The sequence below is a fragment of the Ochlerotatus camptorhynchus genome, unplaced genomic scaffold (assembly GCF_037179485.1).
Source record: "Ochlerotatus camptorhynchus isolate MF236.1 unplaced genomic scaffold, CSIRO-AGI_Acam_v1.1 ptg000052l, whole genome shotgun sequence".
Lineage (NCBI taxonomy): Eukaryota > Metazoa > Arthropoda > Insecta > Diptera > Culicidae > Ochlerotatus > Ochlerotatus camptorhynchus.
Window position 1 is genome coordinate 1210133 of NW_027040542.1, and position 15665 is coordinate 1225797.

General features: G+C 39.8%; 1 protein-coding gene across 1 annotated transcript in view; it reads left to right on the forward strand.

Annotated features, from left to right (window-relative positions):
* The window catches only part of LOC135717212 (uncharacterized), a 36511-nt gene that overhangs the window by 12412 nt on the left and 8434 nt on the right, over positions 1–15665 (forward strand). The window contains exons 6-9 of the mRNA XM_065239185.1: positions 1926–1950; positions 2845–3004; positions 3068–3210; positions 3272–3395. Coding sequence (XP_065095257.1) covers positions 1926–1950; positions 2845–3004; positions 3068–3210; positions 3272–3395 — 452 coding nt within the window. The remainder of the gene's footprint in view (positions 1–1925; positions 1951–2844; positions 3005–3067; positions 3211–3271; positions 3396–15665) is intronic.

Genomic DNA, 15665 nt, shown 5'->3' on the forward strand with positions numbered 1-15665 from the left:
TCCACCTTTAAAAAATACCATTTTATTTCCTCTTGAAAAACAATAAAACAATCAAATCCAACAGTATTCAAATGCTATAACTGTTATCAAATGAATCATGCAGTCATCTGTCTTCACATTCACTTCCATCGTAAACTAGTAACCATTTTTTAATAAGCTACTCTTTACAACAGAGCACCCGTTGCGCAGTCCCCACCTTTATTATCCTATGTTCTTATCTACATTTCATTTTCATCGATATACAATAAGCTTTCTCTCTCATGTCAGCCAATAACAATAGATCTTGATAAATAAAAAGAGAAGGGTTAGTAATTTCCAATTAATTCCACTAACTTAATTGCTTATCCTCGGCAGATACGCGTATTTAATCTACAATGTGCAGACTTCTTCAGTATCTTAGTACAAGGCACTGTAGACGAAATACGCGTATCTGCAAAGGATAAGCAATTAAGATAGTAGAATTTAATGGAAACTGCTAATCCTCCTCTCTTTCTTTATACAGGTATTCCACTATAGACGCCCACATTCATCAGGAAAAAATCTTTGCCCAACTAACTATCACGGTCAAGAAGAATCTACATTTTTCAAATATGGTATAGATTTAATTTAAAATTAGTGGCGTGTCGTATCAACTTCAATAATTATTTCCTAACTATGGCTTTTTTCTGCAATTTAGTGATATTTAACGGTCATTAATGGTGATATGAATAGAAACTGTTGGACCTTCTAGAGATTAAGAGAAAAAAGCGGTGTGAACGGAATGGCAACACCTTTTCTTTACATCGTTTTTTAGCTTGTTTGAATAGAGATATGAAGTGAATGCACCAACCAATTCACAATCCGCCTGGATTGACCAAAAATCATTGCTTTGAAGATTATTATCAGTTCAAAATCAAATGCATGAAAGTACATAACAGCTGCGGGATTCACATATACATTTGTGATTTTTAAGAGCACTTTACTATATACAAATGCAAAAAACAGGTTCAGTGCAACCAATGCAAAAATCAAAGCAAAAATGTATTAAACTTTAAAATATTTCAGAAATACGAAGAACAATTTCGATATGGAATGCTACTATTTCAAATCAATCTAAAGGAAAATATATCTTGATGTGATGTTCTACACTGACAACGTCGATCTTCATGAAAATAATCAATTTGAATTCAGAAGCACAAACTTGTGCAAAGTGTGGTCCAATTATTTTTTAAGGTCTTGAAAAACCCTTTCAGACACTACAAACCCTATATTGACGGAATCGAGCGCATTTTAGTTACAGATGTAAAAAATTTAATTTCAATGTAAAATAGTAATTTAGTAACAGCGATACACAATGCTTGCAACAGATTTTAGGTCAATTTATTGTATAAAGTGTTAGTTTTTACCGTTTAGGATGTGAAACAATTATGCCATTGAAATAAACTATTCATGTTTATTGAATTTCTTGGGAGATCAATTTGTAATGCCTTGGTCAAAAATTTGCATCTTCATCGCTATGCACAAAATTCAATTCTTGTCGAATTATCTTGAAATGTTGGATTTGAACCCAAAATCTATCTGAGAAACTGAAATATTCTAAAAATAATAATCCATGAAAGCAAAATTCCGACTTCGCCCTCGATGCGTCGTTGGTAGTTTTCTATAACTGTGTTTTTTGCACAGAAGTTCCAATAATCTCAATCGCCTGGTAACGACAAATGCTGATAACTGGCAGCTTTACATAAAACAACCTCACATGCAAAATACAAAATTTACAAAATACAGGGAAGACAATACAAGTATGACAAAATACAAAAATACAGATAACAACATGTTTCTGAACAGAGCTCATCTCTAAAATTGGTAGAAAATATCAAGAGCATAAATGTATCCTATCGAATGCTAATGTAATTATCAAATATTTACGACTTTATCGCATACGTTAGGACAATAACATAGTGGTAAATAATGGTGAGTTTGCTATTGCCTTCTTATCAAGTTTATTGTAATCATACATAACACAAGTACACCAACATACTCACACAAAAATCATAAGAAGTCATTCTTCTCGCTAAAACCCGAAAATGTGCTTGGCTTTCAACCGGTATTCTATATTGTTCTTTCGACAACAATTTTCCACTTTCATTTCTGGGTCACAAAATGAACAGTAGCACACTACACTGAGCTCCTTCTGCGCCTTCCTTCATTAACATACACAACCGGCAAACGGATCGCTCACGACCTCGAACGATACAAAACGAAAATCCGTGCAATTACTCCAATCATTCACATTCATATATACTTGACACACTTTTCGGAAAAAAAAACCATACCCGCATTTACGTCGCCAATTTCCCTGTGCCTAAGCGAACACATGCTACTCTAGCGGAAAGCTATATCCTAAAATTGCACCCTTTACTGAAGGATATATCAGTTGGCACCAGTGTTGGAAAAGTTCACCAATACTCACTATGACTCGCGAACTTTTCCCTTGGTTAACGCTGGTAGCTACAAACACCCGCACTGGAATGAAGTACAACAATAATTACGAAGTACATAATTCTAGAAAGCACATTTTTGAATACTTAATTAATGTATTTTCCAGATTAAAATGATTGCATACAACATGACATCACCTTAAATTATTGAATCACCTACAACACAAACACGATCACCCTGCCAACGAATTGATGTTCCTTTTTCGAAACATTTTACACGCCTAACACGATTCTTCCATTTCCGCATGACAAACTAACTATGCTGCTACTGATAATGATGATGATGATGATGATAATGACGACGGCGTTGAACGATGATATTGGTTGCCAACAACGATGCCGCCGCCGACGACGACAGTAACGTCAGGATCAAGAGCTTTCTATGGAAATTTACAATCGCGGTCATATCCGGAGCAATCCGAGCTACAACAACCGCAGCAGCAGAGAAAACTTCCTCCCGCCAATAATGGTGGTAACGTGAAATCGCAACCTAATGGACGACTCGCCAAACAGCCAACAGTTTCAAGGTGATGTCAGGCAGATCTATATGGAAATCAGGATAGTTCATTTTGCTTGTACTACTTCCACAGGTTTCCCGAAATGGAGCCCAAACAGGGTGGGAGAAATGGACTGAATGCAAAGAACAGCAATCCTTACGAGATGAAACCTACGAGGCCGACACGGAGTAGGCTGTGTTCGAGAATGAGTGACGGCTTCATGAGCGATACCATAGGTAAATATTCCTCCAATGTAAAACGGAAAAGATTTTAAAGAGATTGGTTTCCACTTTCCAGCCAGTGCCAACCGAGTACTGCAAGGTGAATCATCACGGCCGTCGACTGATCCTGCAATCGATAATGGGGCGATACGACAATCGCGTAATGGGATGCGGTTCTACAACCCCAACATTATGATGAGGTATGTGTAATACATGGTCGGAGGCGAACCAGCCTAAGGCTGAAAGCCTCCTAAATAAAGCTAAATTAATTAATTAATTGTGTAATACATTTATTGTGCTTGCTATTTACGTGCATCACTTTTACCGATAGGCAACTTATTGAGACTAAGTTATAATCTGCAACAGTAGTGGGGTAGGATGTATCCCAAGGGCAAAATGAACTTTTGGCGTTAAAATACCACTTTACCTCTTTTTCGAGGATATGTTAAGGAACATTGCTAGTGCAATGTCCGAACTAACAATACAGCATGATAAATCCACGAAAATATGTTTACCTACTCCTCTGCAAATTTTTGCTATTCACATGTTGTAATTGTAATGAAATATTATATATTTTAAATATCGCAGTTAAAAATTAACACCTCTATCAGGGTCGAAAGACAGTACCGTAAACTGAAATAGATTTTTACATAAAAGGACATTGACCAACTAATGGTATTAAAACCAGTAGCTACGAGGACTATTTATCATATTGGATAGTTTGCTTATTTCAGGAAATTTTGGAAATCTCAAATTTGGAATTGTCGATATGGGGTGATATTGATCAACCTTCAAATAGCTTGCCAATGCATGTATAGTGTATGTCCTCTATAGATGTAGGTTCCCCACGGAGGCAGCAATCAAGAATTTCGTCGTTGTTCACATCAATGTGATGATTATAGGGGGGTTAGGATGACTGCAACAGACTACTCTTTCTAGTATTCAGCACTGCGATGCAAGTGTTCTGTCATACCTCCGTCAGTTTTGCCGCTGTCAGTATGTCCAAAAATGTCAAAATTCTGTGAGCTATGGTCACATAACATATGTGGAACTTCATGCAAAAAGCTGACTCAAATCTGACCCCTTTTTTGTTTTGCCTCAGTGGTATAACTGGCATAGTTGGACATCGATCTGTCAAAATAAAATTTTCGTTATATCGAGACTGAGCATTCATAAAGACCAATGTCGAAAACATAAATAATGGCTTTTTTCGTAAATGTCTCGTAGGTTATAGTCAATCCATGTAAGCTACTAATTTTATCGGATAGCAGGACTCTTTCTCTCCACAATCATGGTGTTGGTTTTCTTGGAAGAGTTTTCATTTTCGAGAAATTCACACAAAAAGTAATTGTTTACGTTTGCAAGCATTGGCCCTTACGAAAGTAAGCATTGGCGTTGACGGCGACTCTGCAACTCTTTACTCCTGGTAAAATCGCATAAGCAGCTGACAATCTGTGCATGAAATCTAGCGGACTTTGTCTTATCTCTTAATTCCTCCAGCAAGCCGCCGTTTATTCAAGCAAAGATTGACAGAATCATATGGGTTTTTCATAGGAGTGAAAGGATAAGGAAATGTTCATCAAGTTTCACGCACAGACTGATGTTTGCTTATAGGATTTTACCATAGAAGTGAAGAGTTACAGAGTGACCAAAGAGGCGAATTGTCAATAGTCACGGTAATGCGTAATGAGATGATGTTCGTCCGCTGTTTCAATACTTGACGGAGTTTGACGTGTGGGCATTCTTTTTTCGACTAGCTCGACAGGGGGCTTTTCAAAGGATTTTTAGCTAGTATTTTCAAGTCGGTGAGAAGCCAATCAAGAGCGTTGTTATTCAGTAATATTGCCTACTTACAGACGCATTATTTCTTCGTCTTATTGGTTTGCATTGGATTCATGACGGAAATTATGTCAATTGAATATAATTTAATGCAAACAATTCGAAGATTTGAGGATTACGTTGAATAGGTGTAAAACTATCATTTTGTCCGTGGTATGTTGAAATATTGTGCTTTCAGTGAGTTGATGCATATTAACGATTATTTTCGTTAATAAACAGTGCTTAACTTTGATCAACTTTACCATGATGTTTGTTAAAAAGGAATTGGAGTAGTTATTTCTGTTTCGGATTTTTGAGGAAATTTTCATTTGACGGCAATTGAGAAACATAGGGAAATCTTGGATATTGCAGGTATCGATAAGCACTCGATTTCATTTATTACGCCCTTATAAAATTCTTGCGAATGGAACGATGCAAAGTCAGCTCAAAACACTGAATATTTTTCAAATGGTACTTCTGACTCTTGTTCCAAATTTTGCTGTTTCTCTCTAGACCTAAAAATCTAAACACCTAATTCCAAATTTACGCGGTCATGTTTTTCCTCCTACGAAACCTAATGAAATCAAAGTTTGATGCAATTGGTTCCAAAAAAATAGAAAGTGTTCAAAGAAGGAAATATTACAAACATGTTTCTTCTAAGTTTACCACAGTTTTGCTGGTGAATTTGTTAAAGTTAGCTATATAATAATAAATAAAGCACATAAATGGTTAAGGAAATAGTAAGACATGAGTTCAGGAGTGCTAAGAACACATAGAATTATAAACCACGGTAGAATCATTCAAAATAATTGACAAGCCCCTTGATCCCCTTTCTCATTTAACAGCTGGTATAATCAATTTGACAGATCGATGTCCTTCTATACCACTTGAAATCACTGAAATGGGGTCGATTTTTGATGATCGAGTTCCACATATGTTATGTGCTATGGTGCATTTATATGTGGTTGACAAGGATAGGGTCCCCATGGGGTTCCCTGAATCCGAATCAGACGTCACAATAAATATAAATGGTTCTACGAAGGTTCTTTAGACCATGGCTAGTAGCATGCTTGAAAACCTCTATAAAACTTGCAATGTTAATTGGGAATGTTTGTCTTGATGTGTTCATTTTACATCGCACACAAGGTACAGTTAGCACCTATGCTTCTTCAAAGCTTCGTTTTTGTCATGATCCTACTTTCCCCCACTGTTTCAGAATACGTGAGATTTACAATTATTATATTTAAAAACCTCACAATATCGCAGTTTTCCATAATAATTCAATAAATATAATGAGTAATTCACGAGATAATGTTCAAATTGACGTACCTAAAACTAAAACGTCAATTTATCGACACTGATAGCTCACCCCCGCAAACTAAGTTCCCCATCAGGTAGGGAAAAATGTCAGCTTTCTGGTGCACAGCAATAAAAAAAATTAACAACCCAAACGCAATATCCCTAAACGGAAATTATGATAAGTAAATTTACATCGATGTGTTCGATCCGATCTAGCTTCATCGTTGCCCGAATCCCAATTTTTGCTTTACCAATTGAAATTACAACATATTCTCAACGTGGTTGAAGTTTCTTTACTGTGTGGGCGAGCTATTCATTTCGAATCAACTTGTTAAAATCTCCCAATAAAAAAAAAACAAAAATCGATAAATTAACGTTTGGAGCCACTTACGTTGATTAAAGATCGTTTTGCCAGAATTGAGATTTCCTTGTTTAATATAGGGGAAATGGATGTAATGTTGACCTAAGTGCCTCTAATGTGGGCCCATACATAAATTCAACAATCGACTAAATTTTCAAAAATATCCATAAGTGCCGTCCCAAAGACGCGTTCATCTAGATAAAATTGATAAATAGTATCCTGATGAATGTGGGCGTCTTAGTGGAATACCTGTATAATGAGAGAGAGAAGGATTAGTATTTTCCATTTAATTCCACTACTTTATTTGCTTATCCTTGACAGATACGCGTATTTCGTCTACAATGTGCAGACTTCTTCAGTGTCTTGTACTATCGACAGTCGATAGTCGAGTATTAGTACAAGACACTGAAAAAGTCTGCACATTGTAGACGAAATACACGTATCTGTCAAGGATAAGCAAATAAAGTAGTGGAATTAAATGGAAAATACTAATCCTTCTCTCTCTCATTATATGATAAATAGTAGATTTTGAGCGATGGGCCCAATCTTAGATTATTATTATTATTTAGCTTTATTTAGGAGGCTTCCAGCCTTAGGCTGGTTCGCCTCCAATAACAATCTTAGATCCATAGGCCAACATTAGAGCCATTTCCCCTATGTAGTAATAAATATTTATTTTATGAACAAATCACCAGAACCAAATACACGGTTGAATGAGATAAAATAGTACACTGAATGATATAGGATTATATAGAACATAATTGATGTGAAAATGTATGAAGACACTTGGTAGGGGAATGGAGCCTATTCTCGGCCCATGCTCCTATTTTTGGCCAAACGCTAAAACTCAGGAGTGAAGCAACATGTCACTAATTTTCGTTTACTAATGATATTATACTCCATTCCAGCAGAAAAAATCAGGCCGAAGTAGGCTTAAACTGAGTTTTAGTGTTAGGCCCAAAATAGGACCATAACCTGTTATATGAGCTTGTGCTTAATATTATTTGCAGCACTTCTACAGTTATATTGTGTTGCAAAATACAAACCTGAAAGATGTTCTAGACCGAACCAGGAATCGAACCCACGGTAATACAAGACTACAATACAATTTTTGCATAAGCATAGAAAGCTCTCAAAGAATACTACGTGGATAGCCGACAGAAAACGCTCGCAAAAGAAGCGTAAACAGCCAAGAAAAAGAAACACTTTACCCCAGGGTGCATTGTGAACTGGCTGCTTCTACCATATCATATCAAAGGACTAAAGAATAAGTCTATGAATCATATGCATTTGACACATTCTACCAGGATGTATCCACGTTTTTGCCTGATTTTTAGACAGTTTTTGGTACTGTAACTCGCCCCCCAGTCGAGGTCGGAGGGATATTTCTGAGGCATAAAAATCTCTGGTCACGTTTTCCTTCGGAAGGTCAGTAAATCCGTTGGTCCCAGCCCATGTGTGTTGAATTAAATGGGTGCGATATCCTACGCAGGTGTGGAAGCTGCCTTCCTGCACATTCGACTGTCGTCAATGGATGGCAATCGATGTCCGTCGGTGATTGGTACTAGATTGCGGAACAGAGACCGACGTTAAATAACGGAATGAAGAAGAAGTGGATCTAATTAACGGTGTGCCCGATTTGCTCTGGCGCTCTCCAGTGAATCATTATATCAGAATTTCTGCGCCATCTATTTCACGACAGTGGAAAATCCTTCGAAAAAGGAACACTTTTTAAAAGTTCCTGCAATTTTCCTGAAGTTACTTGAGGTGCCTGACGTTCTTTAATTTATCAATGTCAGTCAATGTCACCCGTAAGCAGCTTTCCAGCGAACATAGCTTCCCGTTTCGGGAATATCGGGATACCATCCAAACTTTATGTGGTATGGTCGCACAATCTATGATATCGTTACTGTATGGTACCCGTTTATTAGGGTTGTGCGACCGTCCGTCTCACCTCTAATGGTTCGATTCCCAGGAGACGGCAACGCTCCTCGTACGGTGGCAAGATCGTTGGGTCACGGCAGTTGAGGAAACGGAGAGCATATCTCACAAACTAGCGTTGAACGGATTCAATTCTAGTGATTCAGTTAGCATGGAAAGGGCATCAAACAACTAAACTTGACTCCAATAAGGATCGCACAAGCGAGCAGTAGAGTGACCTTAGGCAGCAGGTCACGTAGCCCGTCGGCAATTTTGAAAATAAAGCCCAATTTTCGATTAGCTCTGGAGATGATGTCATTGTAGTGGATTCTGAAAGTGAGTCTGCAGTCCAAGGTAACGCCGAGATCCTTTATGTGCTCTACACGAGCAAGACAGCGTCCGTAGAGAACATAGTCAAACATGATTGGTTCGATTTTTCGCTGATAGGAAATAATGTTACATTTTTCGATCCTTAGACTCATCAAATTTCTTGAGCACCAGTCAGCAAAAATACCTAACAGATTCTGGAGATCCCAACAGTCCGAGAGACTTGTAAAAGTGTATTCTGAAAAATCGTTGAACAGAAAAAAAATGCCGGACTCAGGGGTTCAATATACTATAGAATGCGCAATGCTTTTTTTTTGTTACCATGCCAGTAAAGAGCATGCAAAGTGCAAAGTGTCCATCAATTGATTACTTTGGATGGATTTAATCTAGTGTGACAAAATTTAAGACATCGTTAGCCGCAACTATGAAGTGCCTTCATAATTTCCAGTTATCGTGTCAGGAATACGCTGCAATCGTTGATTATGGAGGCATTCAGGGCACACTTTCCATCAAAACATAACAAAAAGCCTATCACTATCAGACAGCTTGTAAAAAATGCATCAGCTGCGGTTACCCATCGTAGTCATTAGTCATAAGGATGCCCCTTCAAGCCAATTAGAGAATAACTAGAGCTAACTGCCGTTGTTCTCTACTATATCACGCGGTAAACCATCCTCGATGAGCCATTAACCTCGTGTTCAACATTTTCATTTCCAATAAAACACGCAAGCTTTCGCCGCTCATTCCACTGAACTGGGTGAGTGAGTGGTTCTTCTACTGGTCAGCAGAAATAGGTCCAGATATGGTACTGCTTTTCGTGGCTGAAAATTGTAAGCATATACAGACCTTTCACCCATACGTTGCTGCTTTTAGGGGTCGAAATGAGGTTAACAGAATTTCACGTCCTTGGCCAAGCCATGGTAGGATTTTTAATTACGATTATAATTTTCAAACCGTGGTGTCGGAAAATTTGTCAGCAGGTGAGAAGAAGAAGAACCAGCAGCAGTGAGCCAAATTGGCGGAAAATGATGACTAACGGTTTACACCATAAATCATGATGAAGCGAAATGCTGAAAGCATCCTTTATTGTGTTACGATAGAGCAACCTTGTTTCACAGTGCGTATGTTCTCGAAACAATTAGAGCTATTTCGGAGTCTATCAGGTGAAGTTCGAAGACCGGCGCCTTAAACGACGGCTTGACCTTCACCATAGAAAAGAAGATCACGGTACTATTATGCTAATCACTGTTATTTCGGAGGACATTGAAATTTTAATATGAGTAGGTTGATGCGACGTTAGGCATGACGTCAATGAATAAGACACGCATTTTGCCACAGGAACTATGGAAGTTTTGAAATGTTTTTGTTGGGTACAGGTCGAAGTCCCCGACAGTTTTACCTCCATAACCTTTTCCAGTCAATCTAAATGATATAAAGAAGCGGAAACTAACAGCTGAGCATGCATTTCTGCTGTCGTGCTGCTAACAATCAGTCTGCCACAAAGTATGTGTTCCAAATAATTGCCCTCGTGGCATTTAAATTTCAAATGTTGACAAGCTCTAGATTTCAACTCCGGAAATAGTAACGAAAAGAGAGGTGCCACTCGGTGAAGTACTTTCTCCTGTTGTTTGCGCTGCTCTTGTGTGCTCACATGGATGGTACCTACTATCACTCAGCGAACTATATAGTTTATCATGCCATCCGGACAGCTAGAGGAGAATGTTGAAAGTCATTTATGAATAATTAATTTGAACATTTCTTTACTTTCGCTACCAACACAGCCCCCATAAGGGTGAGGGTGGACTGCTTTCTCTAAGAATAGTAGTATCAGAAGAAAATTAGTTTATCCATGTTCAGTAAATTTACCTTTTTGCAATCTCACTTTCATTTCTTTGATATTCTAAATGTGTACAAAAATAAGAAGAAGAAAAATGTGTTGGATTGAACAGTGTTGTGTAATTTTAGATTAAAGCTCAAAATCGAGATTTCACTTTATTCAGAAAAAGAATTTGATTTTTTTTTTGACATAAGGATTACATAGAACTTGGGACTGTTATGCATCGAAAAAAAAACACTTCAGTCCTATTAAACAGTTTGTTTGATAGCCAACGGTTATTTACAAACAATTATATTCATTATATCAAAAGCTAATTGTTCAGAATAGAAAAAAAATCCATATTCCCACCAATGACGGTAGCTGCTATAATAAAGCGGGCACCAAGTCCAGAGACTTGACAATTTGTGTACAAACTATAATCATCGTTTTCGACACCAACACATCACTCGAATCGACTGGGAACGACCGTTGTTATAAACAAAACAATGATGGCAAGGAAAACAGGGTATGAAAATATTTGCCACCCACCCCACAGCCGTGCACACATCTACGAGCTTTATTCTAAACAAAACGAAAAGGAAGCAATTGCTCGGAAAAGCGGAAGGCGCGCACCAAATTCACAAGGCAAACGCCACGTTACTCTCCTACCACTACCAAACTGCTCTGTTAGCTTCCCGGCGACGTCGCTGTCGTCGTTGTCGGCGTCGTGGAAAAAAGGATACTAGTCCACAGTTGCTTGTGTGCTGGGAGGTTCGTTTAGACGAACACCACTACCCTTGGTGTTAGTTTGGTCCTTTTTCTACCATCCGTAGACCATAGTAATGTCCAGTAGTACTTGACTAGTTGACCAGTGAAGCGCGCGGTGAGTCGTTTTCAAGAAGAGAGAGCATTATAATGGCATAATTTCCGTGCTCCACGATTAGTGCTTGCATTTGAAGAAGGTGGCTTTCAGTTGTGATTTAACCAGACATGGAACTAGGCCACCCAGTTTACTGACCCAAAGGAACAAAAAAAAATGAAAGTTGGACAGACCGACTGGCTGTAGCTCTTACTCTTATCGAGAATACCAGATATTGATTACAGTGATTAAAGTTCTGGAATTACCGTAACAATGTTCGTGAAGATACTTCCGTACTATCAACTGTGTGCAGGTTGTTGTATGAAATTTCTGCGAACCGTTTCTTGTGAAAATGACTCCCACCAGGAGCAGAATGCCAGTGACTACTCAGAACGTTGCAATAATAACAATCACCCATCAGTAGAAAATGGCCACTCTAAAAATCTAGCTGTGAATGGAAATGACCACGTTCACAGTCATAGTGCAAATGGTGCCACCACTACCAATCACGACAGGACACGAGTGAAGGAAAATGTGTTCGAAAGAGTAATTAGACAACCCCCAGAGTTTATCAGAATTTGTTGTTGGTGTTTTGTCAGGCGACGGAATGAATCGTTATCGTCATCACCAGACATCAGTCCCAGTCATCGGAGGAAAAGGGCAGCCCCCCTTGCCAACAAAGACGAGTTGACTAATGTAGTGCTACCACTCGATGGGGGGACAGTTTATACGCCGATGAAAAATTTTATCGGACGTGAAGTCAATGACGGTTGTCATGTGGTAGAACTGGAAGGTGAAGAACAATATGGAGAACAGCCACCGCAGCAGCTGCAGGACATCGTGGACAGTCCGAGGTCGTCATCAACTGGCACCACGGACGAACGGCTAACGAACTACTGCTCAACAGCCTCGACGGCGACTGAGCTTGAACTGGTCGATGGAAACGAAGAGAAGTAATTATCCTAATACTAAAATATAAGCAGGTTATGGATGGTAGGTATGTCGTCGGTGTTTTAATAATATGCGGTCTTCCGAACCTGTTAAGGTCGTAACAAAACAGAGTGTGTTTTTGATTTTTTAAGTACCGCGCCTATGTAGCTTTGATCGAACAGGATTGATCCTGATTACGGTGTGATTGCTCTTCTTTGGCTTTATTACGTCCCTACTGGGTCTTAATACTGGCCCTCAACTTAGTATCCTTCGAGCACTTCCACAGTTGTACTCAGAAAAATCCTAGACCAGAGCAGGAATCGAACCTAGTCGCCTCCAGCATGGTGTTGCACCTTTTTTTTTTTTTTTTTTATAATCCATTTATTTGTCAAGGCTCAAATGCGTTAGCTTTGCGGAGCCGAATATTTTTACATAATTGTGTGTGAATATCATTTTCTTACAACTAATGTTAGTAGAACGGGGGCCGATTACTCGCGGTTTACTCGAGATTAGGGATTACATTTATTTATCATTTGGAGGGAGGACAAGGGAAAGCATTTTGAACTAATTTAAAACTTAAACGTAAAGGATGACTAAAACACAAAACACTAAACACATAAATCAACAGCTTTAAGAAAGTCGTAAATAAGCTTCATAAAGTCGATATCACGGCAAGCCAAGACGTCTCTAATTGGCTTAAAGGGTTGTTTTCCTCGGACCCTAAGGGAATCACAAAAAACGGATCTCGCCTCATGATGCAAGGAGCAGGACCAAACAACATGCTCGATGTCGTGATAACCGTTTCCACAGGTGCACAAGTTGCTGTCGGCAAGCGTAATACGGAAGAGGTGGGCGTTTAACGAACAGTGATTGGACATGAGCCTGGACATTACACGAATAAAATCACGACTCATATCCAACCCTTTGAACCAGGGTTTGATCGACACCTGTGGGACAATAGAATGTAGCCATCTTCCCAGATCACCATCATTCCACTTTTGTTGCCAGTTGGCGAGGACTTGCTGACGAGAAATCGTGAAAAATTCGTGGTAGGCGATTTGTCGCTCATAAATATCGCCTTCCATAGCGCCCACCTTGGCCAGCGAGTCCGCTTTCTCATTGCCCGGGATAGAGCAATGAGAAGGGACCCATACCAAGGTGATGACATGTGAGCTGTTTGATAAAGCACTCAATGACGATCGTATTTCCTGGAGGAAATACGCCGAGTGCTTCATCGGCCTCATTGAACGCATAGCCTCCAGGGAGCTTAGGCTATCCGTAAAAATGAAATATTGGTCAGGTGGAAGTGAGGCAATACGCTCTAACGTGTACGATATAGCTGCTAGTTCAGCAACGTATACCGAACACGGCTTTTGAAGCTTGTATGAGGCGCTATGAAGATCGTGGAATACTCCAAAACCAGTGGACGCATTTATCACCGACCCATCTGTGAAAAATCTCTTCTCGGTGGGGACGTGGCGGTATTTGTTCGCAAAAATAGTTGGGACAATCAGGGCACGGTGAGGCTCTGGAATTCCTTGAATCTCCTGCCTCATTGTGAGATCGAATCTCACGGAAGAACCACTGAAATGATGGGAGACAGCGCGATTGGGGTTAAACGAGGAGGGGCCAATGTCCAGAGTCATGTACTCGTAGTACAAGCTCATGAATCGTGTTTGAGGATTCCGCTCTAGCAGCTTCTCAAAGTTTTCGATCACCAGCGGGTTCATGACTTCACAGCGGATGAGGAACCGGAACGATAAATCCGCAAAACGATTTGTTAAGGGGAGGACGCCCGCAAGAACTTCAAGACTCATGGTATGCGTCGATTGCATACAACCTAGCGCGATTCGAATGCAACGATATTGAATCCTTTGGAGCTTCAATATGTGCGTCCCCGCCGCCGATTGAAAGCAAAAGCTACCGTACTCCAAAATCGAGAGAATGGTGGTCTTGTAGAGTCTTATCAGATCTTCCGGATGGGCTCCCCATGAAGTGCCGGTAATGGAACGAAGGAAATTGATTCGCTGTTGGCATCTCTGCCTCAGATACGCTATGTGTTTTCCCCAAGTGCACTTGGAATCGAACCAGACACCTAAATACTTAAACGACATGCTGTGAGTGATTGTTCTACCCATAAGTTGAAGCTGAAACTGTGCTGGATAAAGCTTCCTAGAAAAAACAACCATCTCTGTTTTCTCCGGAGAGAATTCGATACCCAGATTCATTGCCCAAGTAGACAAATTATCCAAGGTATCTTGCAATGGTCCTTGCAGGTCCGGTGCTGTTGGTCCAACCATGGAAACCACGCCGTCATCTGCAAGCTGCCTTAGCGTGCAATTTTCGGCCAGACATTCATCAATGTCTTTGACATAGAAGTTGTACAGGAGGGGACTTAAACATGAGCCTTGTGGAAGACCCATGTAGCTGATTCGTGCAATTTCCGTGTTGCCATGAGAGAAGCTCATTCGTTTCACGGACAACAAATTAAGCAGGAAATTGTTGATAATCGGAGAAAGCCCACTCGCATGGAGTTTGTCCGAAAGGATGTCGATGCAAACAGAATCAAACGCCCCTTTAATGTCCAAGAAAACTGAACCCATCTGCTGTTTTTCAGCATAGGCTAATTGGATTTCAGTTGAAAGCAACGCAAGGCAGTCGTTCGTCCCTTTGCCCCTACGGAATCCAAATTGCGTATCTGAGAGTAAGCCATTCACCTCGACCCACTTGTCCAGACGAAGAAGAATCATTTTTTCTAACAGCTTCCGAATACACGACAGCATCGCGATGGGACGGTACGAATTATGATCCGAAGCGGGTTTACCGGGCTTCTGGATGGCGATAACTCTCACTTGTCTCCAATCATCCGGAACAACGTTGAGCTCAAGGAATCGATTGAACAAGTTCAACAATCGCCTCTTTGTGACTTCTGGGAGGTTCTTGAGCAGGTTGAACTTGATTCGATCAATTCCCGGAGCTGAGTTATTGCATGAAAGAAGAGCAAGGTGTTGCACCTTTACCGACGGAGTTAAGGGAGGCCACTGCTATAAGTGCGATTGCTTTATAATTTTTTTTTTGGTGATCACAGTGGCAGCATACACTTGCTTAAACTCTACACTGGACCCCTTGATAAAGTTTGC